Consider the following 25,606-nt stretch of genomic DNA (forward strand, 5'->3'; position numbering starts at 1 on the left):
GCCCAAGGAAAACTTTGGATATGCTGCATCTTAATGAATTTTTCCTATTGTTTAGAATGATTATTGCTTGTGTATCAGAGCCTGGGTATTTTTGCAAAAAAACTCTCTATGTCTTTGCTTTATTGATTTTTCTGGTGAGAACTTGAACCCAAGTAATGCAAGGTAGCAGATCCTGTGTTTTGGAGTTCCGTGTTACGCAATTGCGTTACATGGTATCTCACCAAGTTGATTCCATTTGACCGCAGGTTAAGTTAAAGCAGTGATGTTACTCTTTCCCTAGGGGCATCTTTTCAGGTGAGAGGTCAGCACTTGCACCATTAGCCAGAATATGAGTGTTCCATTAACCAGAGCTTACTGGACTCTGACCTATTTGGGCTGATGTTTTAGATGATTCAGTTAGAAAATCAGAAAACTGTGCCCTTACATCTCCCCCAGCTCTGCTTCCCAGCCTGATGGCTTCCTCGGCCTCTCACTTCCCCAAACCTCCCAGATTCTAGTCAGGTACACAGCTCCATTATGAAGGATTAAGCACCAGCATAATATCTTTACTCCTGGGTTTGCACGCATATAAACAAAAGAAAGCTACCACCTGTGAGAGAGAAATCCACTCTAAAGACTGGTTTATCTCTTAAAAGATCAGAAATCACTGAGCACAGATGTGAAGTCTGGAATCTCAATGGCTTGGGAGGCTGGGGCAGGAGGATTGCAATTTCAAAGCCAGCCTCAGCATTTTACCTCAGCAACTTAGTGAGGCCCTAAGCAATTCAGTGAGACCCTATCTCTAAACAAAGTATTAAAAAGGGCTGGGGATGTGGCTCAGTGGTTAAGCACCCCTGAGTTCAATCCCAGTTGCAAAAAAAAAAAAAAAAAGTCAGAAATCAAATTCATAGAACTAGGTACACAAGTTAGCTTTATTTGAAAGCATAAATTTGTAATCAATGCATAGAGAGGATGCTCCATGCTCCAAAATAATTTGGGGATGAAACTGGGAAGTGTCAGCATTTGAAATGGAAGCCAGTAAGAGTCAGTACAGGTATGGAGAAGACTGACCAACTGTAGTGACCCACCCTAAAAGATAACTTCTTAAATGTGTTGTTTATTTATACATCCACTCTACAAGCATTTAGTGAGTGCCTATTAAGAACCAAGAGATACACTCAGCACTACTGTGATGGACTTCTCCAAGCCTGTCTCCAGGAAGTCAGGTCAGACCTTCAAAGACTGGAAGGGACCCCTAGAAGAAGGGTCAGGGTCCTTTTCATGTGTTTTAACTTTTCTACAATCATTACTTTGTCATTGAAGTTGGAGGGGCTGTATGAAGTCTATAAAGAGGTAAAAAGAAATTGTTACTTAGCATCACCCAGCACTGTTGGAGGGGAGGTGGGCTTACTGGCCACCTAGTCGGCTGGACCGCTATCTTCCAGAGCACACTAAACATCAGGTAGTAGGGAATATGAGATTGATGGTGCATTCCATTAAGATTTTCATTTTCCACTGGGCACAGTGGCACACCCTATAACCTTGGGAGGCTGAGACAGGAGGATTGAGAGTTCAAAGCCAGCCTCAGCAACTTACCAAAGCCCTAAGCAACTCAACAAGATCCTGTCTCTAAATAAAATACAAAAAAAAAAAAAAAAGAAGAAGAAGTGGCTGAGGATGTGGCTCAGTAATTAAGGGCCCCTAGGTTCAATTCCTGGTACACGCACACACACAAAAAAGATCATCACTTTCCCTTGGCTCAGATTTCATGCATCTATGAAAATAGAAACTCCGTGAAGGCAGAGACTGTGTATCTTGCTCATCATTATATCCTCAGTGCCTGGCACATAGTGGCCAATTTATTGCTTGTTCATTACACAACCTGCTAAACATGCAGTTCTCTATGTAAGTTTTTCTACTGGGGGAAAGAGCTAATTAAACAATCTAATGTTTATAGTACACATAGAGCAATGGTTCTCACATTTAAACACTGATGATCATCTTGGAAAAAAGAAAGAAAATTGCCTTGAAGTCTATTAAAATATGGAATACTGAATCCCACCTCCCAGAGTTGGAATTGGAATTTGCATTTCTAACAAACTGCCATGTGATGTTGGTGCTGTTGGTTGGGGACCACATTTTTGGAACCATTAACACAAAGAAAAGCACCTTAAGTTATAAGTCAGGCATGCTTAGTTGCTGTAACTCAGTTCCTCAGGAGTGAATTATCTCTTAATACCTGAGGCTCGGCTCTTAGATCAGAGTGGCTCAAAGTGCAGGCCCCAGGACAGGCAGAGCATCAGGATGCTTTTTACTCCTAGATATTCACGTCAATTAACCACTTATATTTATTTCTTACACACATTGTGCTTTACTATAGCAAAATCACAAGTGATCCTAAAGAGTAGTAGAACAGTGCTTCTCAAACTTGTGCATCAGGCTCACCTGGAGGTGCAAAATGCTTCTGACCCACACTCACCCGTTTGACAAGCAAGTTAATCTAAAGCAGTAGTCCCCAAATGATGCTGCATATTAACATCAACATCACCTTTAATCCCAAAGATTAAAACTAAAATCTCATATCAAGTAGACTAAGATTTCTGGGAGTGGGAGCCAGGGACCATTTTTTAAATACCCCCCAGGTGATTCCAGGGTATATCAAAATTCAGGGATCAGTGATAGAGAACAAGTGGCAATGTGAAGCTTTAAGCTCTTAACAAAGATTCTCTCTTGGACCAAACTCTAGCCAGGCTCCTCTGAGCCCTCTTTTCAATGAGTCCTCAATCTTGGCCTATGGACACTTGAACAAACTCTAACCTAGTGTCTAACAGGTCAAGGTTACATCCTTAAAAGGACCCAAGACTTCCCTGAAGTTCTCACCTAAGAAAATTCAAGCCTTCCAAAAAAATTTACCACTAGTTCCAACTAACATCTGAAGATAAGGCCCATGCCCTGTCGGTGGCAGGGTAGGACCCTAACTTTGATAAGGACCATTAATAAACCCAGGTGCATTTCATATGAACCAGCCCGATACCTACTTTTTGTAACTATTTTACATTCCCGACTCTACCAAGTTCCTACTGGCACCTATCCCTTCTCCCTTTAAAACGTCAATTACTTCTGTACTGCCTCAGGTTGAGTTCAGTTCACCCTGGACTCTTTTCCCTATTACAATAATTTATTGCTGAGTAAAATTGTCCTTGCTACCTTAACTAGTATACAGTTGTATCTTTTATGCTCTTCATATAACCAATTTTAGAGCCATTCCCTATGAATTAATCATAGCAAGCTGCCCATGAGCATAGCTTCTTTTTTTTTAACTATAAGGTCCAGAATAAAGAAAAAATGTACAAGTTACAAACCTAGAGATGGGACATTTAAGTGTACTAGAGGACTAGAGTTGGTCTGCTGGACAGTGAGCTTCTGATCAAGTACAATCCTGAACTGTTCTGTAGAGTGGAAACAACATGAGCCCCATTGAAAAGAAGAGGACCTAGTTTTGTCCTTTTAAAGCTCTGGAACCAGAAGCCAGGGCTTTCTTATTTATAAACATCATGCCTGACTCAGAATTGATGCTTTTAAATACAAGTTGCCTGACTTCTTCACTACCAATGGTTCCTCCACTGTTTTCCTATAATTAAATTCAAATCTTCAGCATCCTAAAAAGAAAAATCTATGAGGTTGATTCATTTATGTTCCAGGACATGCCCTGGTTAGTTCATTAATGTTTTAGTAGTCAATTAAGTCACACAGGGTTTGCTTTGTTTCAGGGAGAAGCACAATTTATTTCTAAATAATATTTCATATCACAAGTTGAACCACAAAAGACAGAAGCCGTCTGTCAGTATGCAATCCTCAATTCTTTCTGTCTAATGACCTTCTGGAATCTTCTGGATTATGCTGATATAAACTCTCCATTTATATTCCACTGTGGGCTATGAACCCCTATGAGAACCTGATCAAAATTATGGACTTTCTCCCAAGAAAAATGCACATACACATAAGCACACAAACTCTGCACACAATTTGAAGGGGCTCAAAGACTCCCTGAAACACACACATCCTTAGACTCTGGCTGAAGACCCTGTCTACACCATGGCCTGCAGAGGGCAGCAGGGCAGCTGGAGCCCACATTGAGAGTTGCATTCAGGAAAGCTGGGGACACTGTAGAACTTGATTAGCTTCTTGAAAGCACTTTTCTTCAGGAGCATCATCTCTTCTGGAAACCTGGAGAAGATTCTGACCCTAGAGGAGCCCCCATTCTTCACAGAGCCATCAGCAGGCAGTGGCTTCTGAGCACTCACGGGCACACTATTACAACTGAGGGACCTCACTGTCTTCTTCTTATTCTGCACAGACAAGTAACTGAACAGAAAGGAGGACAGCTTATGCTTGGTGGCATCTGGGGCCTCTTCTAAAAAGCAGTCATCAAGTGGGTCCAGCAAGGTTTCTATGCGGCAGCTGTCTTCCCTTCTCACAGGACTGGCTCCCACACGCTGAGGCTGTTTGATGATCTTCCTGGCCTGGGCTGGGTCATCTCCTGCCTCATTGACAAACTGAAGGGACATTCCACTGGCCATGGCTCTGGAGCCATTGGTTTGAGGGATGAGGTTCCTGACCATGCGGCTTGGTTGGGAAGTACAGTGCTGACTCAGGATGAAAGTAGCAGCATCTCGAATGAGCTTCCAGTCTCTCAGGATGTCATCCTTGGTGGTAAATTGGGATGTCACAGTGAAACGGATGATCAACTTGTCCTGGATAGTGGCTGGGATGAGGAAGAGCTGGCCAGCTTTGGCTATTTCCTTTAACACACTTTCTGTGAGACAATTAGGTCCCTGTTTGAAGGATAAAGAGAAGTCTAGATCACATCCCCTTGTAATCATCTCCAGAAACCCAATGTCTACATGTCCAAGAGATTCAACAACTCCAGAACACTGAAGAACATCATTGGAACATGGCATTACCTTCAGACGAAAAACCACCAGGCCAAGGTGCCTCTTGGCAGGAATTTCAAAGAAAGGGTCATTTCTGACTAGAGATTCAAAATATTTAGCCATTTCTGTACCCTGGAATGGTGAATGTAGAGAAAAATGAGGTTAATAATCAGGCATAAACTTTCACATCACGAAACAGTTTAAACCGGTGACACCTTTGAACCATGGAGACCTAAGTGGCTTCTGCTTGCCTCTCTTCTTCATGTGATCTCACTCATATTGCAAGCTGGAAAATCTCCACTGGTTCCCTTGGTCCTGTCACATCAGACCCACCTGGAGAACTTGTATCTCAGGGCCCTCTTTCAAGTCATCCCCAGAAACTAGAATCTATGGGCTTTGTTATTCAAGCAATCTGACCTCCTATTCTGGAGTGAACACTTCTTAAGGGGCCAGGGGAGCAGACAAGGGCCAAAACTCTGTGCTCATAGGCAGGTGCCTCCTTCCACGGCACAGGTTCGCAATGGCCCAGCCTCACCCTAAACCTACATGTTTTCTTTGCCAACCTCTTCACATCTTGAAACTCAAATGCCCTTTCATCTTCCTTTTTTCATTTTTTCATGTTTTATTGGTGCATTTTGGTTGTACATAACGGTGGCATTTGTTGTCACATATTCATACATGCACACAATATAACAATATAATTTGGCCAATATCATTTCATCCCTCTTTTTCTAAATTCCACAAAGAACATTATTTTATATATCATCCTAACCTACGGAGCAGAAAAACCTTTGTACATGGCTTAACGGTAGTTTCTGCTTGGGTGGGATGATGAAAATTTCCTGAGTTGCACAACATTGCAAGTACACTTAATGTCACATTAAATTGTCCCCTTAAAAATGCTCAACAAGGTACATTTATGTTGTGCATATTTTATCACCGAAAAAGTTAAAGATTTTACTATGTGTTCATCCTTCACTGAAGTTTGTGTCATCTTTTAAAATTTCCTATTTTTTTTAGTTTTTGTTTTTACCTAGGATTATTAACAAAATGAAGACAAGACTTCCCTTTTCTTTAATTTTTAAAAATTCCTCCAAGCATCCAGAAGAAAGGCAATAAAATATCTGCTACGTGGTTCTGTCCGTTGGAACTCACACCTGCTGTTCTATTTTAGAAGACAAGAGATTAGCTTTGTCTTTGACCAAGAGTAAACCCATTCCTCTATTTGTAGCAATTTTCAAAACCCCTTTCTCTCTCCATTGTGTGGTCTGTTGTAGTCTTAAACACTACCCCAAGAACTTCTCCTTTGTAAGTTCTAAGGCTGTCTCTCCTAGGGAAAGTACACTTCTAATTGTTTTCTAGCTGTCTCTACTTTTGCATTTCATTTTCTAATTTGATCATGAGTCTCCTCTCCAGGCCCATTTCCACCATTTACCAAGCTTGATATCCTTCTGAGTAAATTTTTCTGCAACATAATCAAGCACCATTAATACAGCTCAAGTGCAGACCTGGAATCAGGCTAAGAACAGGAAGCTGATGCTCTGGAGCAAGAAAAGAGACCCAGAAACCATCGTTGTTCAACCTCCACAGTTTCTAGGAGAAGTCAAAGGAAAGTGACTTTCCCAGCCGCCAAGGGGTGGAAGGCAGGGCTCCTGGCTGCCTTCTCCCAGCATGCTCTGCTCCTTCCTGCAATGCATGCTGTTGACAATAAGACAGAACAGAGGCCAGGGGAGAGGCGAGAACATCACAGGCAGCGAGTCCACCACCAAAGCCCACCTTTGTGGGCAATGAGATCAGAGCTGCACACTCCAGTCAAGGTGCACAAAGCCCAGCTCCTACTGCTTTTTATAAATAAAGTTTTCTGCAACACAGCCAGTCATGCCCATGTGTTGTCTATGTTGGCTTTGTGCTATGACAGAGTCAGGAAGTTACAACAGAGACCGTCTCTGTATGGCCCCCAAAGCCAAAAATAATTACCATCTGGCTTTTCAAAGCAAAAGTTTACCATCCCTATTGGAGGTGATAAGAAATGATGGTGGGCTGGGGTTATGGCTCAGAGGTAGAGCACTCGCCTCGCACCTGCAAGGCCCCAGGTTCGATCCTCAGCATCACATAAAAATAAATAAATAAAGTAAAGCTATTGTGGAAAAAAAAGAAATGATGATAATGATGACAACTTGTTAGAAAAGGGAGAAAATAAAAAGAGGGGAAGAGGGAGGAGCAGGGAATATCGAGTACCGAACTGTCCTCCACCAAGAACTACATATGTATACTGTTATTTAATTCTCACAATAAACTTTTGAGAGTGAGATTATCATTTTCCCATTTTATAAACCAGGAAGGCAAACATAGGAAAATTAAGTAATTTTTGGCACAAGGTAACCAAATACTGAAATGGAACTAAAAATCAAACCCAGATCCCATTCTCTAAAGCACAACTATGTAACAAAGAAATACAAAACTTGGCTTTATGTAAAGACAAGAGCTTTGCATAGGAAGAAATGGCCCAGAACACTGACTAAAGGACTTGTAATTGGGAAGCTTGAAATAAGATCCCAGGATTTTCACTCTTTTTTTTTAAAGAGAGAGTGAGAGAGAGAGAATTTTTTTTTAATATTTATTTTTTGGTTTTGGCAGGCACAACATCTTTGTTTGTATGTGGTGCTGAGGATCGAACCCGGGCGCACGCATGCCAGGTGAGCTCGCTACCGCTTGAGCCACATCCCCAGCCCCCGAGGCTTTTCACTCTTGAGCAGGGCAAGCACTATCTCTGAGCCACACCTAATTAGGGTGACCACCACAAGCATTGTTTTAAGAATCTATTGATGTTGTGTCCACTGAAAACTAAAAAAATAAAATAAATATTTTTAAAAAAAAAAAGAATCTATTGAAACAGTCTATTTAAAAAAAAATTAAGACATATGCAAGTAACAATAATTATAATCAATTTAAAAAAAATAAAATTAACTCATACAAAACAACTTTTGTTTTGATTCTAGCCCCTACTATGGTGAGACACTGAGCCTTGGGCTCAGACTCTCATTTGAGTCTGAGTATGTGACCCTGGGAATACCAAGGAGGTAGAGACCGGAACAAAAGGAATACTCAGGGACTCTCCGGGAGGAAGTGGAGCTTGATCCATGAACAACAATTGAGAGGAGATGTCAATCCAGGTAAAAGGTACCGGTGAAGGTACGGGTGGCCTGGGCATGGGTTTTTGGATGGCTTCCTAACATGCCCAAGCTGAGGTGGAAACTTAACTGATAATCAGGCCCTTGGCAGGCAGGCCCAGAAGTGTGGACTGATGTGGCAAAATAGATGGGAACTCAGAGGCTGGGCTGGCAAAAGGCAGCATTTAGAGAAGGTTGACGGCAGCTACACATTGAACATCCAGTCTTAAGTTGTAACCAAAGAATTTTCCTAATTATTTGTGACCTCTACTGCCTCATTCCCCACCCATTACCCTCTGACCTTGAGGATCGAACAAGAGTATGAAATGCCAAAAACCCCTCAGTTTACTGGTGGCAGCTTATAAATTAGTGTCCACTGTTGATTACAAATGTAAAATTACAAACATTAGGACCAGTCATAGTTACTGCCTTGACCTCTTCATTTTGTTTTGTTGTTGTTGTTTGAAAGAAGTAGCGATTCCCTAGTAGAAAGGTAGAGAGGTAAAGATTTGCCTCATGACAAAAAAAGAGTGTTTTTGGATTGACCCTGCTGCTTTTATCAATAGCTCTGTCTTTCACATAGGCTCTTGAAGAACTTTAGCTGCTGGCTCAAGTTCCTTAAGTCCCACCTCCTCCATGAAGAATATGCATTTCTCCCTTATCTCTGTGTCCCTTTCTTAGCCCAATAATTTTGTAGTTATTTAATTGAATTGGAATAAATTGTACCAAATATGCCTTCAACAAACAGCTGTTAACACAACCCAGGGAGACATATTACAGATTTGGTGGGTCTGAAGAGCTACTTCAGGCATAACCATAACAACAATTAAAATTTTCAGCCAGGGCGATTCCAAAAAAGATCCTACCTTGGCCATCCACACTGCTCTTTGATTTACTTTCTTTTTCTCTGCAAACCAGGCTCTCAAGCTATCACTCCCCAGTGCTCAGTGACAGCAAAAGGCATGGTGAGACATTCAGCAGAGAAAACAGGCACCAGAGAGCCCTTAGGCTGATATTGTGCTCAGTGCTTCTCCAGTTAACAAAGATAGGGCCACCCTGAATAATCAAATCTCAGGAGCCCCTGTGTAGTCCCAGACACCTGAGCCAGACACCAATGGCCCCCTGGGTATGTCAGTAAAGCAGAGCAGAGCCTTCCTCCCCAGGAGAAAACACAGCAAGATGGGTTCAGCACCACAGCGTCCATGCTACATACGTGTCTGACATGTGCTTGAAGATTCTTCACTCCGAAGGACCGAATCACAAACCAGAGTTTAATAGAGCGAAACCGCCGGCTCAAAGGGATCTGCCAGTGCTAGAATTAAAAGAACACAGTGATCACAGTTAGAGACAAGGGTGTCTGTTCCCTTGGACACTCTTGGGCATTATCTGTTGCTTGCCCAGCCCTCAGGCATGGACACTGTCACCATGACTCCTGAAGCTGTTGCTAAGGAGCAAGCCAAAGCAAGTTATCCAAAGGGTACTCCACTGATAATGGTGGCCAATAATTCCTTGTCCAGCCTCAAGACAAGTGAAAACTCAGTCCATAACCTTGAACTAATGAGAAGAGCACTTTTCTTTTAATGCTGTTTTAAATATCTCATCCCAGTCCAGAAACTCAAGATAGAGGAGATATATTTTTTTTTTTCTGTAAAAGAACTTGTTTCATGAATAAGGTGTTCTATTTCTGTTCCAATGAATTAGATAACAATTAAAAGTGGGGTAGTTACGAGCTCAGATACTGGCGCCCCGCAGATCTGGGTGTCTCCTCCAGCTTAGCCACTGACGAATTGTGTGAGCCTGGGCGGAGACACTTCACTGCTCATCCATGAAACAGAATGGACAGCAGTTTCCAGGGAAGTGGTACAAGGAAAACAGAGGGCAAAAGCTCAGCGGAAGTTGTCAGTGAGGATTGTTATTAGATAATAAACTATGTGAGCTGCCAACTCACAGCAGTATTTCTATCTAGAACCAACATATTACTTATTTAATCTCACTGCCCTATCCTGACTTGTGAGATTCCTGTGACCTCAGGGGTATCACTCAAGCATTCAGATTTCAAATGGGCATCCATCCAAATCTCTGTTTCTGTTAGACTGAAATTGACCCTTTGTTCTGGTGATGGAATTCAATAGGGCTTAAAGTTCAAAGTTGCAGTTACCATAGGTCTGACATCTTCCAAACCAATTTCTCAGATCTGAAAACAAAGTAAAGAGTTTGAAAAGTGTTTATTTATTCTAAGGTGTAGTGGGGTTTTTAATAACCTATACCTCCACTGTCAGAAAGCTTCCACCACAATTTTTAATTTGCTAAAAAATAAATATTTGGGGCTGGGGCTGGGGCTCAGTGGCAGACTCACACATGTGAGGCATTGGGTTCGATCCTCAGCACCACATAAAAATAAATAAACAAAATAAAGATATTTTTAAATGAAATAAATAAAAAATAAATATTTGTCCTGTCAAATATTTATCTGCCCATCCATGGAATTGCCAAATCCTCACAAATGTCCTCATCTTCAGCCTTCAACCCAGTTTCCTGGGTTAGGCACTGTGGGGACATTACTCCTGTGTCAATGGACTATATTTCTCCTGCATGAAAATATCAAATTTTGATTTCCAAACAAAACTCTCATCACGTGGAGGAGCAGCTTGAGGACCTCCATTAGCCAGCAGAGGGCATCAAAGCTTGGAAACAAAACGAAATTTCTGTAGCAGGGAATGCGTCTACTCCACCTCTTGTCCAAAGGACGGACACTCAAGGAGAATAAATAATGAATGCTAAGCTAACAGTTGTCTCTAAAAACATTCTGGTTTCCAGGTGGTTATGGCCAATGGAATACTTTATTTCATCAGCAAATTAACAGGGAAAGGCAGAGACGATTTTAATTTTGACTTCTTCATAATCATCTTTATTCCCAGTTGTTCTTCTTTTGTCACTCTTCCAAAACCAATTCATACTGGCTCAGAAGGGTGGCTTGACCCAAGAATTTCTGTCAGCTCAAGACATCTGAATTTACAAAGGCTGATGTGGCTCTTTTTTAAGTAGTGACCTTCCCCAGCCTCCTCTGTGTCCTTTCAAGGTTTTGTCAGTCTCCACTGCCAAGGGCAAGACAATGCCCCATCCACTGGGGCTCACTATGCTATTGGAGGGAAAGGAAATGAACAGGAGGGGAGTTTTGCTGACGGCAGAGGGACTGATTTTAGGTGATTCCAAGGTCCCAGGAATGCACCACTATTTCTGGCTCATCTCAGAGCAGGGATGAGCTTCTATTTAAAACTGCAGGCACTTGGCTGCAAAAGAGCTTGGGGTCTGGGTCAGAGCCCCTGTGAGACCCCCAGGATCACAACAAAGATAGCAGCTTCAGTGTTCTCAGAGTTTCTTCATAGTCTTAAAAATTAAATCCACAGGATTCCAGATGGAGGAAGAACAAGTATAAAGTAATGCTTTTTGGATGTAGAAGGTAAAATACTAAGATTACCATGGACCAGCACGTGGAAAAGTTTAATTTAGATTTTTCTAAGCTATCTGGAAAAGAGAGAATACTGTAAAAATCTCCAATCTGGTGGGAATGAACCATAGGAAGATCTTGAGATACTCTGATAAATGAACAACAATAACAAAAAGCTAACATGAAATTCAAAACGGACAAAGGCAAAGATAATGTTCTTAGGTTATGGTGTTCTTAGGTTAAAATCCACTTTTAGGAGAATGGGTATTGTTTTGTGCTCAGGAATAAAACTTACCCGTAAAAATAACTGTGTGGAATTTTTAAATTTTTTAATTTGAATTTTTCTGAAAACCCACCAAAAAAGGGAAGTTGAGATGTCCTATCTTTATTCACCTCTAGAGGGTCTTCTCCTACCACTGCAAGTTTACTGCCTGCAATTCCAATCAAAAACCTTCACAGATCTCAAGCAAGCATGAACTGGTCTAGGAGAGAACAACCCTATAATCAAGTGATGATAGAGCTCATGTGCCTGAGGCCACCCAAGTTAGTGAGTGGAGAAGCCATGGTTCAAACACAGGTAATTTGGCTTTAGCACCTGCAAGCTTAACCACTTTGCTGTAGCCAATCTCTGCAGCTCAAAAGAGATTTTAGGAGTATTGTGACTACTGTTTATTGCGCATTTGCCACACAGGTATTGTGCTAAGCAATCTATATGTAGATTACCACTTAAGCCTAACAATACCCTATGACAGTGGTAACACTGTTGCCATGTCATAGACGAGAAAGAGCTCAGAGAGGTCCAATAAGTTTCCTGAAGGGCCACTGCTGTTATGGAATTCCAAACTAAGATCCCTGCATTCTGCTTCACAGCCTCCTGTTAGCTATGCAATACATAATGTATATTGTTTACATCCCTGAATGTGAGTTTGGGAGAGTGGAGATGCAGGCAGTTGAGAATGCCAAAAAATGCCTGGAGACATCCAGAACCTCACAAAGGGCACACGTGTCTCGCCATATCACAGAGCTCCCCACAGTGCCTCTGTCAGGCACAACGACTAAAAGCAATGTAAGCAAGGAACCTCTTCCCCACCCAGGGAAATGCTCCATCCCTCCCTGCTTGGTAGTGACTGAAAAACATATTATCCAAGATGGAGAAGAAGGATTGACCCACCTGTAGTAGGGAAAATATTTCTAGGAATAAAATTAAAAAAAAAAAAAAGCCACAGATATTCAGGAAATGTGCATTCTGCCTCAAAATTTGCTCTCCTTTTCTAGGGTTTTTAATAGTTTTCTGGGTTACATTCAATATACTCATGCACAAGTTGAAATCAAAGGAACACAGTGTCAGTATCATGGGATGAGCTCAAAGTGTTCTGCCTCCTGAAGGGAGCCAACATGCAGGAGGACTTTGGGGTCAGAGGCAGCCAGTTCCCACCTCGGAGGTCACAAGCTGCCCTCCGTCTCCTGGGTACTCACCATGAAGTCAGTGGCAGCACCAGAGTTGGCATGCCTGAGGTAGATGGGGTTCACACTGAAGGTCTGCTGCAGCTTGTACTTGTCCTTGACCCTGGGGGTTTCCAAATGGGTATAAGTGTCAGAGTTTTCTCCAAAGGAAACAAGGCTCTCCCATGTGCTCAGAGCTTGGCTGACAACACTCACCAGAACCCAGTACAGTCAAAGTGCACCATCATCCACTTGGAAGGATTGAAGGTAAAAGAGTCAGCATACTCAATGCCTTTCAGAAATCCCCGGAACTCAGGACACAGGAAGGCAGTGCCTGCATAAGCAGCATCGATGTGAAGCCACAGTCCCTCACTGGCACCTGAGGAAGTAAATGTGACCTGCTGGAGAGGAGGCATGAAGTAGGGAATCGAAAGACATCTCTCACTTCGCTCAGCTGGATGGTAGGCAAAGGGAATAGCTGGGAAAGGATGATGTGCTTGGCTAAATGAGCCATCAAAGTGCATGCAAATGGAAGGATGGGGTGTCAGTGTGAGGGAGAGGGGCTGAAAGAGGTGTCACTGCCTCCTAATGGGAAAGTCTACTAAAACCTCACCCTGACCTTTTTCTCACATTGGACAGAGGACCAACACCCCCTTGGCTTCAATCTAGAATATCCTAGAACAACCAACTTCCCACTATCCCAGAAAGCAATGTTAATGCATCTAATACAAAGGCTAGAAAGATGGCTCTCTTTCTTAGTGGGTATCTCTGTTGTGGATTAAACAATTATATTTGGGTTTCTTCTCTGCCTTTATCTCTCATATGGTTTTCCCTACCCTACTCTTTTCTTTTTCTGAAGCAGAATAGAAAATATCTCCCTGTACCTCATTCGCCCTGTTTTTTAGATACAGCCTGCTTTAGGTAGATTTCAACATACAAGTGAGAGAATGAGAAAACCTGAGACTCTCAGTTATAGTTTGGAACTTGAATGACCCCAAAGGTCCATGTGTTAAAGGTCCACAGAGTGGCCCTCTTGGGGGGTAGTGAGACTTGTAAGAGGTGGGGCCTTATGGAGGTCTTTAGGTCATTGGGGATGTGCCCTTGACAAGGATTTTGGAACCTGATCTCCCACTCTATCCCTTCCTGGCTTGTGATGGGGTAAGTGGTTTTTCTCCACCATGTGCTCCCACCATGATATGCTGCTTTACCACAGGCTCAAAAGGGACAAAGCCAGCCAATCATGGACTGGAAAATTCAAAATTGTGAGCCAAAATAAATCTATTTTCTTCATAAGTGAATTACCTTAGATATTGGTTATATTGATGGAACGCTGACTAACATTCTTTCCTGCCATTGTCTCCCAGGAGAAGATGCATGATGGGGCAACTCTAACCCTTGTCTCACCACTAGGAAAAGCCCAGTGACCTGGGCTGCCTGGGAGTATCACCTTTGGTAATTCTTCCCATGTCCTCAAATTGACCAAAGAGGCAGGGAGAATAAGTCCATAGAGTTGGTTTCAGGAAATATTTCTCACTCTAGAAAATATTTTTAAATGTATTCCTTGTCTTCTTCACCACATGGGGCATATACTTACAGATGGGGCCCAGCTCTGACAGGCAGTCAAATGCACAGACCCCAGTGGTCCCTAGTGTTGCACAGACCTGGAAAGAAATGAAAGTCAGTTATCTGGGTAGGGTGGGTCTGAACAAAGATTTCACCACACACATTACCTACCATATGCATCCTACTAGAACAATGTGTATTTCACATTGTGTTTTAGCACAAACTAAGAAATATATTTTATGTAGCAATTAGTCCACATATACATGTGTATTTGAAATAAAATTTCAAAAAACAGTTCATACTCTGGCTGTCTAAATGCATTTGGATGTTTTCTATTTATTTTTAATGCTAGTCACAACAAATTTCATTTCATCACATATCGATGAATAGCAATCATAACTTGTAAAACAGTGTATTTGAAGACTCTTCTGCTCTGGTTTGCAGCACATTACTTACCTGAATTCTGCCCAAATTCCTTGCTCACATCCATGTTCTACCATTCTAATCTTAAGGATACATTCTGACTTACAAAGACAGGCACCAAGCCCCGCTGCTTGTCTTCCTCAATGGCTTTCTGAAGAACTTCCCCTCGAAGTGAGAAGTTGTCATCCACAGGTAGAAACTTCATCTTCACAAGGGAAATCAAACCAGCCTTCTCCACTGAGGAGTGAGCCTGGAAGGACCATGGAAACATGTTAGTAAAGAGTCTTCCTGGAATCAAGTTCAAATGGTCGAAGCTTGGCTCCCCCTAGAGATCCTGGAGAAAACCTCTGGGCCTGAGCTACCCTGAAGCACAAGGTGCTCATGTGCTAGAAGAAAACTGCTTACAGACTAAGGCCCTGGAAGCCAACCACCAACCTGAAGTTTGTCCTGTGTCAGGTAACTCACCTGGTCAGAGGCATAGGCGATGAAACGGGCATTCAGAAAGGACTCGTCGGCATCAGGCTCAGATGTTTTCATTTCCAAGATTTTGTTCTTCCTTGCAGCCAGCAGGGCGATCAAGGTAGATTCACTGACTGTGCTCTGTAGTGGAAGGATTACCAATGGCAGCCTCTTTCTATGTCCTCTTGATAAATTTTCCAAATTAAGTAATTTCCTCTGTTTATGTGTACATAACTCCTCCCTAAGGGGCCCTCCTTCTCCCCAACCCCTATTTTGCATTCTGAAAACAAATTTATATCTAATACCAACATCCCTATTAGAGAGACCAAAAAGAGAATGTTCCAGAAACCAAAAAGAGAAAGTTCAAGTTTGCTCCCTGTGTAAAACTTATTTAGTACTTTTTTGGGCTGGGGACCCACTCAGTGGTAGAGCCAATGCTTAACATGTGCAAGGCCCTGGGTTTGATCCCCAGAATGGAAAGGAGAGAAAAGAAAGGAAAGAAAAGAATAAAAGATAGAAAATTCTCAAAGGATTAGGTATGGAGATGGAGGTTGATTCCACAGGGATATTCCAGAGAGAGGGTCCTGGCTTATGTGAGAGGCTGGCAACTTTGACCCTGCTTTTGTTGTCAATGACTATTGTGACCTTGGGCTAATATTGCCCCTCTGTAAGATTCTTTTTTTCATATGTAAAATTAAGAGCATCCATTTAATTGCCTTCTGGGATGGGAAGGACCAGACAATATCCCTGTCGGCATGATTGTAGGAATACCGAAGGCCAGGTAGGCAGCTTCTCAGGATTCTATGATTCCTGATCATTCATTCACATAGTCCCTGGTATCTTTGCTCCTTGACCTATAGCTGATAGAATCCTGCTAAAGAGCTTTTCAGACACTGTTATGGCCAGGGAGTCAAAGTTTCATCAAAAAACTGTTCATACTCTGGCTGTATAAATCTCTCGTGGACCAGATTCCACGAGAGAGTCAGTGGCTGAAAATTACTCCATAACAAGGAAGCCAACTTAATACTAATACCACCTTCCATCTGTATCCCAATCCACAGTTTATGAAACACTTCCTGTTATCCTCCTTGATCCTCACAACACCTCTCTGAGATAATTATGATACTTATCCGACTATTGATAAGGATAGTGATGCTCAGATCAGTTATCTCAAGTTCACATGGCTAATGCACACAGAAGAGAGCATGGTTTGAATGGGAACAGGCATGGATTTGAATCCTCATTTTCCCACTTACCATCTGTGTGGCCTATTTGAGCTCTCTGAGCTGCAGAGCTCTTATCTCAAAAGTTGGAAATGACACTATATACCTACAGGGTTCCTCAGATGATTAGATGTAAGATCATGTAAGTAGACATTGTGCACATTCTCCCAGATATAATATATGAAGTTTCAAGTATTTGCTAACAACCCAGCAGGTCCACAACCTGCAGCTGTTTTTCTTTCTTGTAAGGTTACAAATTTAATCCTGCTGCAAGGTTGGAGTGAGAGAAGCAATAACTTAGCTGGCAAATGGAGCCAGTGAACTTGCCAGTTCTCTCACTCGGTACATTATGGCTCTTTGTATCTAATAAGAGAATTTATTTAATACCACGCCAACTCTTTAGGAAAATATTATTATCTCTAGATTATAAAACCAGGAAAATTACAAATTACAATAGAATTTGAGAATTTGGGGATTCTCAAAGGCCTCAGAACAAAGACCTCTTGAATGCCAAGGGTTCATAGATGCAGATGGACCTAGCCATGTGCATGGTGTATGGGAGGCATCCAGAAAGCTCCACTCTGGGCGGAAAAAAAATATTTGAAGAACTATCATTTGACACATATCCCAAAAACAGGATCCAAGGGCAAGGTTCCTCACTCCATGTTGTTAATTTCCCTCCCAGAGATTTCCCCAACCTAAGGTGGGAGTGGGCTCTCCTTGACTTCTCTCTTCCTCTCTTATCACAAGGTGTAAAGTGGGACAACAGAGAGGAACTGTCCGATTATAAACTAAGAAATTTGAATTAAGAAATAATGGAAGTGTGATAATCTGTGTTGCCTTTTTAGTCTCTTTCAAAGAAAAAGGAGAGAAAGTGGTGAAGGTGGGAGCAGCAGGTAAATGAAATGGAAGATGAGGTGGCCCTAGTGGCGGCTGGGGTGGAGGCTCAAGCTATCTCAACGGTGCTGTGGCTGAAGATGTTGTCAATCAAGGAAGTGATGTTGGTAATAATGATGGTGGTTAGGGTAGCCCGAGGAAACTCTGAAGAATAGGAAAATTGCTGGGGAAGGGCTGGCTTTTCTTTGACTACTTAGCCCCTGTGCTAGGTAGAGATTGTCAATGCGCCACCTGCAAGACACCTCCCCCCTGGCTGCCGGGATGGTGATGTAGGAAGTGCTCAGGGAGTCCCAGCATTTTCGCCAGCCAGTCCATGACGTTCATCTCCAGCTCTGTGCATGCAGGGCTGGAAGCCTGAAAAAGGGAAAGAAATTTCATCTGCACAGACCCAAAGCACTGAGACACCCCCACCAGCCCCAGAGCCACTTCTCTCTGCCTATATCAATGGGAGCCTCCCTAGAGAAGGAGTCAGCGTCAGGTCCGGTACCTGCCCTCATCCCACCCTCTGCCAAACCAAAAGGGAAAAGAATATGGGGCATTGGATTCATTTTGTCCTCAATGACAGATTCTCCAGGGCTCTGTGAAGAAATTCCTAGAAATTATTCGTTTGGATTTGGTTCCCTAAGTCCCTCAAAATACCCAAGAAATACTCCAAAGACAAAAGCAATGTGTTCTGACTAAGAAAGTATAGTATTCTCTCCTGGAAAATATAGTGATATAGTGCCTTATAGGTTTAAAATATAGTTTTTTAGGAGGACTTTGGCACAATTTAAAGCTAAGTAATGATAGGTGCAGTGGTGCATGCTTGTAATCTTGACCACTCAGGTTAAGGAAGAAGGGTCTCAAGTTTGAGGCCAGCCTCAGTAACTCAGTGACGATCTGAACAACTTATTGAGATTCTGATCCTGCTCAAAATTAAAAAATAAAAAGGGCTGGGATGTAGCTCAGTGGTAGCTCATTAGTACCAAAATAAATAAATTAAATTAAAAAATAAAGCTGAGTAGTGCTGAAGGAATTATTAAGGGAAGTCTGAAGACATTTCTCTAACTCTTTAAAGACATGAGCTTGGGGGAAGTTGTGACCCAACTGGCGTCAAAGTGCTTAAAGGTCACAAACTGTAACAAGAACCAGATCTCAGCTGAAATCTCGTCTGTGTCTCTATACTCTGTGTGATCCTGGGAAGATAAGTTACTTAAGCCTCAATTTCCTCATCTACAAAATGGGCCAGTACTTGTGATTCTGTTGGATTGAAGGATTAGAAGAGATAATTCATAAACAGATTAAACTTAAAGAATATTGCCATTATTCATGTTTTTACGTGGCACTCCATTTTTAATATTTGTCTTGGACTCCTCTTCAGAGGCCTGTATAAAATATCTGCCCTATGATGCTACCCACCTCCTGAAAGGTCCCCAGGTGCCAGTAGTTACCCGCCACTGCTACTCACCCAGGTGAATCCTAAGCAGTTGATGGCATCGGCCAGCATGTCTCCCAGCAGGGATGGCCAAGAGGTAAGGGCTGGGTAGTAGGCATGCATGTGGGGGCTCTGCCAATGTACCACCTAGAGGCAGAATATGCACACAGTTGGCATCAGGAGGCATTTCTAGGAGGCTTTCTTCCTCCAGAGACCCTCCCTGGAAAGGGGAAACAACTCTAGAGATGGGAGAACACTTTTAAGATAGGTGATACAACTCAACAAAAATAAGACGTGTTCATTGGTATTCTTTAATCACCCACATGCCTCATATTCTAAGCTAGGCCATCAGTGGAGCCTTGGCACATACCAGAAAGAAATATGCAAAATAAAATTGTCTGTATCAGTTAGGTTGTGGGATTCTGGGTAGTGTTCACATTGATCTCCAATGTTTATCCCCCCTGTTGCTCCTGCCCAGTAATACAAAGAAACTCTAAAAGAGCAAATTGCTTGTCTCATCTAATTTCCTGCAAAAACTTGTTTTATGGAGCATTGAGCTCTCTGGGCAGGCAGTTCCTACAAGGGGGGGTCAGTGTGAGTAGATTCAAGGCTGTCCTTAGCTTTCCAAGAGGGAAGTCAGGAGAGGAGAGGACAGGGAGGAGGTGCCAGCCAAAGGGTAGGGAAGGCTAACCTCCAGGCTAACTCCTCCGCCCACAATAGGAAACAGATATAAGGAGGAGCTGGCCGGATGTGGAGGGCCCCTGCCCCAACATCCCTGATGGTTCATCTGCCTCATTAATTATCTAATCTCTCCTCATCTCACTGCTCTGTAAGCATGCTTAGTTCATTTCTGCATTTGCATCTTTGAGCAAGGCTGTTTCCCTTGAAGGGAAAGCACTTCCATGAAGATATGGCCCTTCCAGACCTGCTAATTCTTAGAAAGTTATTCTTCAGTTCCTCCGCATGCCCTTCCGGACCTCCCACAGCAGACCTCCTCCAGCCCATGAACCTCTATAATTCTAGATGTTTCCCCTGCCAATAATTTATTAGATAACATCTTAGAGTGTCATTCTGTTGTTTAGAGTGTGTGAATTTTTATAATCCTCCATGAGTAAAGACTGTGTCCTAGACAGTGTGTGGAGTAAAAGGATAAGATTTAAGTACAAGGACATAGTTTCTGGTTCTACTGCTGCCCCTAACCAGCTCCTTGTAGATTTACTGTGAACTAATGAATTTAGGCTCCAAGGTCCTGTGTTTGACATCTCCCCCACACACACACCTGCCACCCACTAATGTACCTCTTTTGAGATACATTTTTTAACTTTTTTTCTTAAAGGTGTTCTCAGAATGTGTGCACAATTCAGTCCCCATACAACCAGGACCTTCTCTTGTACCTCCCTTAACATCAGTTTCTCGTTATAAGGGATGACCCTTAGGGACAGATGGCAGCACCAAGACAGGAACCCCCAAGTTGCCTGGCTCCAGAGCCCAAACACCTAAGCAGAATGGTGTCCTGCTTCTTCCATGGGCTGCTCTCTCTTCCCCTATCTAAAAGTAAATGAAGGTTTTCAAACCAGGATTGGAATTAAAGTAGAAAGGAAGTTTTTCTTCTCTTAATATTAAGGAGGTGACAGGAAGGAAAAAAGAATCCAATTTTCAATGAGGTGCTGACCAAAATGAGAAAGCAAAGGGCCAACTGCTCTCAGGCCAATTCTCAGAGGATAGTATAGCCTATGAGATAAAATCAAAGATTGGACCCTCATTATCGCTGTGCTTAGTGACAGTATTTTGGAAACCCCAGAGAAGGGTTCCCACCTCCTAGGCCTATCAAGAGGTAATTATCTGTCCTTACAAGATAAATGAGAAGAGATAAACCAGAAGAGTCCTTATCAAAACAGACAGACCCCCTGTCCAGAAATGAGCCTCCTTGGCCACACCTCCCCCCAACTGCTGGGATTTCTTTCCATCAACTGAATCAGCTCATTTCTGGCTCTGCTAACGGTTGCTTTTTCTCTCCCTCAGATTACAGTTAGTGCCTCAGCCGATTGCATTTTACAAAATGGAACCTGTGAGATAATCTTATCAGGGAGCTAGCCTTTATGGTAAAGATTTACTGATATTGACATTTTCAAAAGAGGCTTGTAAAATAGACAATAGTAAAAGAGAGGTGAGTATTTGTCATTCTGCAAATTTGCTCTTGTTTTCTGAGTTTGAATATTTTCTCCTTTCTGCCTTCAAGCACATTTCTGGAATCTCCAGGCATCTCTGGAGATTCATCATCTGGGGATGATGGAGATGATTCTCAAGTCAGTGTTGGGAAGAGCTTCTAGACACACACACAGGTCAGGACACAATGACCCAAGCAGGGGGAGTGAGCCAAAAGCCTAGGTGTTAGGGGAATTACTGGGGTGTGGTGCTGGGGCCAGGTTCAGCCTCTCCTTGCTCAGGAGGCATCATCACAGTATAGGATAAAGAGCAGAGCCTTTGGTGTAAAACTGGCCTAGTGTGAACTCCTACATCTATCCAGTACAAATTCTATGACTTTGGGCAGGACAGTTAACTCCTGAGAGCCTGCATTTCCTCACCTGTCAAACAGAATCACTGTGAGGATTAAACTAGCTGACATATAGCCCAGCTGGTACAGTGCAAGGACACCTGGGGCAAGTTCTTCACCCTGGTGGCCAGGGATGCAGAGGTTGCTACCAGAACATCAGCCAACTCCCACCTCTTCTCTGACCTCACCAGCAACATCCCAGGCTGCTCCCTCCATCACTGAGTATCAATGATTCATGGAAAACTCATTCACCAACAGCTCAATCACCAGACCTCCCTGGTAAGAAGGACATGGTACCCACTCTACAGTGGAAAGAGGGGCTGAGAGGACCCCTCAGCTACCTGGGTCTCCATCCTGACAGCTAGGGTGCCTTCAGTGGATCATATTCCCCACTTTCTTCCTTTACTTTGGCATGAACTCAGATACTAGGTAGGAGAGTCCCTGGCTCTGCCTGTCAGGGCCCAGGGACTGTTTCCAGCCTTCTGTCTTCTGCCTTGCTATCTGTATTTCTTCTTTCCCTTCAAATAAATTTTTTATTTCTCATACCATTCCTTTAGATGCCCATTCCTTAAATTGGACTATGCCCTGAAATACAGTCATTATTGTCCCCGGCTACACACTCAACACTATAGGCCATCCCTGGTGTCAGAAACCTACCCCCAGTCAAAGTCCTGGCCCTCCACATGCCCAGAAGATGGAGGTGGATATTGGTGGAAGTAACAGAAGGATGCATTCTCATCCCAGACTGACCGAAGGCAGGTCTTTCTTCAGGCCACCACCCACCCTGTATGCCCCCAAAATCCAGAGTCACCCGTGTGGTCACTATATCTCACCCCTGGCATGATGATTCGCTCAATGTCCCCAAAAATGCTGTCCCAGCTATCAGGTTCCTCAGGCGCACTCTCAGGCAGCTGGGCTCGAAGGTAGCCAGGCTGCACATCTGGGGTCACCCGCCTCTCCCGCACAGTGCTCAGGTACTGGCAGATGTAATCCACCATCTCTCTCCCTAGAAGAAAGCAGAGAAACCAGGGTCGTGTCCCCTGACTGGCCCTGGCCAACTTGTGCCCATCCCTCTTGGATTGGGATCAAGAGAACGTGGTGAAAAAAGAGATAGAGTCATGGACCAGGGAAGAGTCTGATCCCAGTCATGCTCTTATCTTCAGAATTAAAAAAAATATAAAAATAAAAGAATGAGGGAGAAAATGACTGATGAAGAGGATGTGTGAATAACAAAATGAAAAAGAGGAGAAATCTCTAAAGTACAAAACTCTAGCTCCAAAGTAAAATATTTTCTCTTCCCCTCATTCATTTATGTCTCTCCTGCCTTTGTTTTCTTCTCAGAACAGAATAGCTATGAATTCTTTACCTTAGAGGTTCAGTAGGCTTAGGAGCTCTTTGTATTTAAAAATTGTTATACACAAGCCAGGCACAGTGATGCATGACTGTAATCCCATCGGCCTGGGAGGCTGAGGCAAGAGGATAGCAAGTTCAAAGCCAGCCTCAGCAACTTAGCAAGGCCCTAAGCAACACAGCAAGACTCTGTCTCTAAATAAAATATTTTTAAAAGGTCTGGGGATGTGGCTCAGTGGTTAAGTGTCTGTTGGGTTCAATTCTTGATACAAAAAAAAATGTTATACACACATGTATATACACAGAGTTTCTCTCCCTTTCTGTGTGTGTTTATGATTCTCTCAATATCCATAAACCTTTCTTAATACAATGTAGACTCCTTTTACCCCTGCAGAATAAAGGTTTTGTTTTGTTTTAAATGGAGGAGACAGTACCCCATTTCTTCCCTCTGCATCAGCTCATGAAGTTCTTATAAAGAGAATGAGCCCCAGAAAATACTAAAGAATCAAAAAGATTTCAGCACTTTTCTTTCTGCTCTCCTGCAACCCTCTCAAAGCCCAGGGGCTCTGGTGACTTCTGAAGTGCCCCACCAGAGGTCAAGAGCTCTGGACCTACCTTCCCCTTGTCAGGCACAGTATAAATGAACTTGTGTTCCCATCACAGGATAAAGTCCACAGCAACCTGCTCTGAGCTCAATATGCCTTGGCAAAGCAATCAAATAAGCTAATGCACACTGAAAAGTGTGCATATTGATGGACACTTAGTCAATTATCTCCTGGGGGACAGGGAAAGCTGGATTTTAATATGAGACCATAGTGTATAATAAAGGAATCTGAGGCAATGCAACCCAGTAGTAGAGATAAGAATATAAAAAATTACAGTGATAAAGATGTGCAAAATTCTCTTAAAAGCAATTACCCACTTCCCCTCTAAGAAAACCCAGGCCTGGAAACAGGGTAATAATTTGGTTTTGCTCTTCATATGAGGCTTGATACATGGTGGGCATATACTAAATACTTAGGGAATGAAGGACTAAATGAAAGAACAGTGTACATGGGTTCACACATAGAGAAATGAATATTAAGAGACAAAATTTTGCAGTGACTATAAAATACTGAAATATCAGGGAATGATAGCCCTGCATCTAAATGACTTTCAGAAGATAAATAACCCCCTTTTCCCTCTATTTTGTGGAAAAGTTGAAAGAAAAAAAAAAGTCAAAGGTAATATGGATATCCATGAGAGTGGGTAGATGAGAGGGAGAATGAGAGAGAGGTTTTCATCTCTGATCTCATGTTCCTTTTCAGAGAAATTGTTGCTGAAGCCAAGCCTCAAAACACAATGCTAATGCTCCAGTCAATTGAAAACCTAGGGCCACTCACAAGCAGCTGCCCCTACAGAAGTGACAATGGGGAAGAGGACCAGGGATACCCATCACTCACCTCTCTCTCTGTACTCCTCAGGCTCCATCATCTTCCTCAGGCTCAGGCTCCTTCTCACAGGGGAAAACACAGGAGATGGACAGCAACGTGAAGGAGGGAAGCAGCCCAGCTTCCTGCTTGCTGGTCCCGCACACTCCCTGGCAGCCAGAGTAGGAGCCTTATTTAAAGGGTTCTCCTTTCTTCCTCTTTAGCTCCGCCCCCCAAAGTCCTTTCCTCTAGGCTTAATTAATTTCACCCCTTCTTTTCGATAAAAGGCACTTCTCAATTAAACAGGGCACTTAACAACCCAAGCCTGCAGACAGCATCCAGGTAGATGTGGAAAAAGAGCCCTCAGTTCCTTCTGGCCCTGGATTCAGACAATAGAGCCCAGCCTCAGGCAAAGCTCCCAGCTGAGTAGCCCAGAACAAGGCCAAGGGTATGCAGAATAAGTAGCATGAATGACAAGCATCATTCCTGCCCCTGCGTCCTTATCAGCAGCAGGGAGGGAGCAACAAGCCCTCATGGGGAAGCTACCCGACTGGCCACGCTGTGCTCAGGAACAGGATTTTTTTTTTTTTTTAACTATACAATGCTTATTATAGACAGAAGAGAAAAAAACAGAGATGCGCGCGCGCGCACACACACACACACACACACACACACACAAAATAATAACAGAAATTAAAACATGCCCCAGAATCGGTCACTTTCAGCATTTAAAGAATTGAGGGGAATGTGTAAAGGGGCGTGCAAGGAGGGGAGACCCCACTCTTGCAGATTGGTTTCTGAGTGAAAATTAATCAAACTCTTTCAAATTGACTAATACAACAGACTCTGTTTGTTCCCAGTCATCTTTTTCGTCCTCTTGGGGGCACTTTATTAATACTGCTTTTATGTCCTAGAAGTGCACGATTTCTTCAGGTTTCCCAAAAGGCCTCTTATAATCTTGCTTCTCCCTCTCTGTTGGTCTCCTCTATTCAGCCATTAAATTTGGCATGTTTCAGGCTGTTGAGGCATCCATTCCTAGTGGCCTTACCCATTTTTGTAGCTTTAGATGTGACCGATACAATACACACAAAGGGAAAAACCCCATGTTAAATTTATACCATCAGGCCCTTCCTGACTTGAGCTCCAATATCTTACCCACAACTGCTTTGGTTCTCAGGCACCTCTAAGTTAACATGTCGCAAAACTATTATTAGTCTTTACCCCAAACTTGCCTCCCTCCTTCAAATCTTCCCCATTTCAATTCATCCATCTTCCCATCCATACATCCAAATATTTAAGGGCATAAACCTGGATTCTTCCTTCCCTTCACTAGCCCCCAT

The 25,606-nt window shown here is 42.9% G+C and overlaps 1 protein-coding gene across 1 annotated transcript; it reads right to left on the reverse strand.

The window, feature by feature from the left end:
- Window positions 1–3,734: 3,734 nt before the first annotated feature.
- On the reverse strand, window positions 3,735–24,430 carry Hdc (histidine decarboxylase). Its single transcript, XM_046460735.2, has 12 exons — window positions 24,300–24,430; window positions 22,341–22,513; window positions 18,987–19,100; window positions 17,771–17,893; window positions 15,426–15,560; window positions 15,067–15,210; window positions 14,569–14,635; window positions 13,191–13,353; window positions 13,008–13,098; window positions 9,297–9,395; window positions 4,944–5,045; window positions 3,735–4,814 (listed from the first exon to the last, which is right to left on the reverse strand). The coding sequence occupies exons 1-12, from the start codon at window positions 24,328–24,330 to the stop codon at window positions 4,068–4,070; spliced, it is 1,989 nt and encodes a 662-aa protein (XP_046316691.1). The 5' UTR covers window positions 24,331–24,430; the 3' UTR covers window positions 3,735–4,067.
- Between the last annotated feature and the right edge of the window lie 1,176 nt (window positions 24,431–25,606).

Source organism: Marmota monax, unplaced genomic scaffold (assembly GCF_021218885.2).
Source record: "Marmota monax isolate L192 unplaced genomic scaffold, Marmota_monax_Labrador192_F-V1.1 WCK01_AAM20220418_F8-fsc00001, whole genome shotgun sequence".
Classification (NCBI taxonomy): Eukaryota; Metazoa; Chordata; class Mammalia; order Rodentia; family Sciuridae; genus Marmota; species Marmota monax.

Excerpts from the sequence above, each read along its gene's own strand:
- Hdc (XM_046460735.2), bottom strand. The coding sequence starts at position 24,330 with ATGATGGAGCCTGAGGAGTACAGAGAGAGAG. Across the intron at positions 15,211-15,425 it reads TCGCCTATGCCTCTGACCAG|GCTCACTCCTCAGTGGAGAA; the intron begins GTGAGTTACCTG and ends TGGTCCTTCCAG. Across the intron at positions 5,046-9,296 it reads TTCAAGCACATGTCAGACAC|GGTACAGAAATGGCTAAATA; the intron begins GTATGTAGCATG and ends TCACCATTCCAG.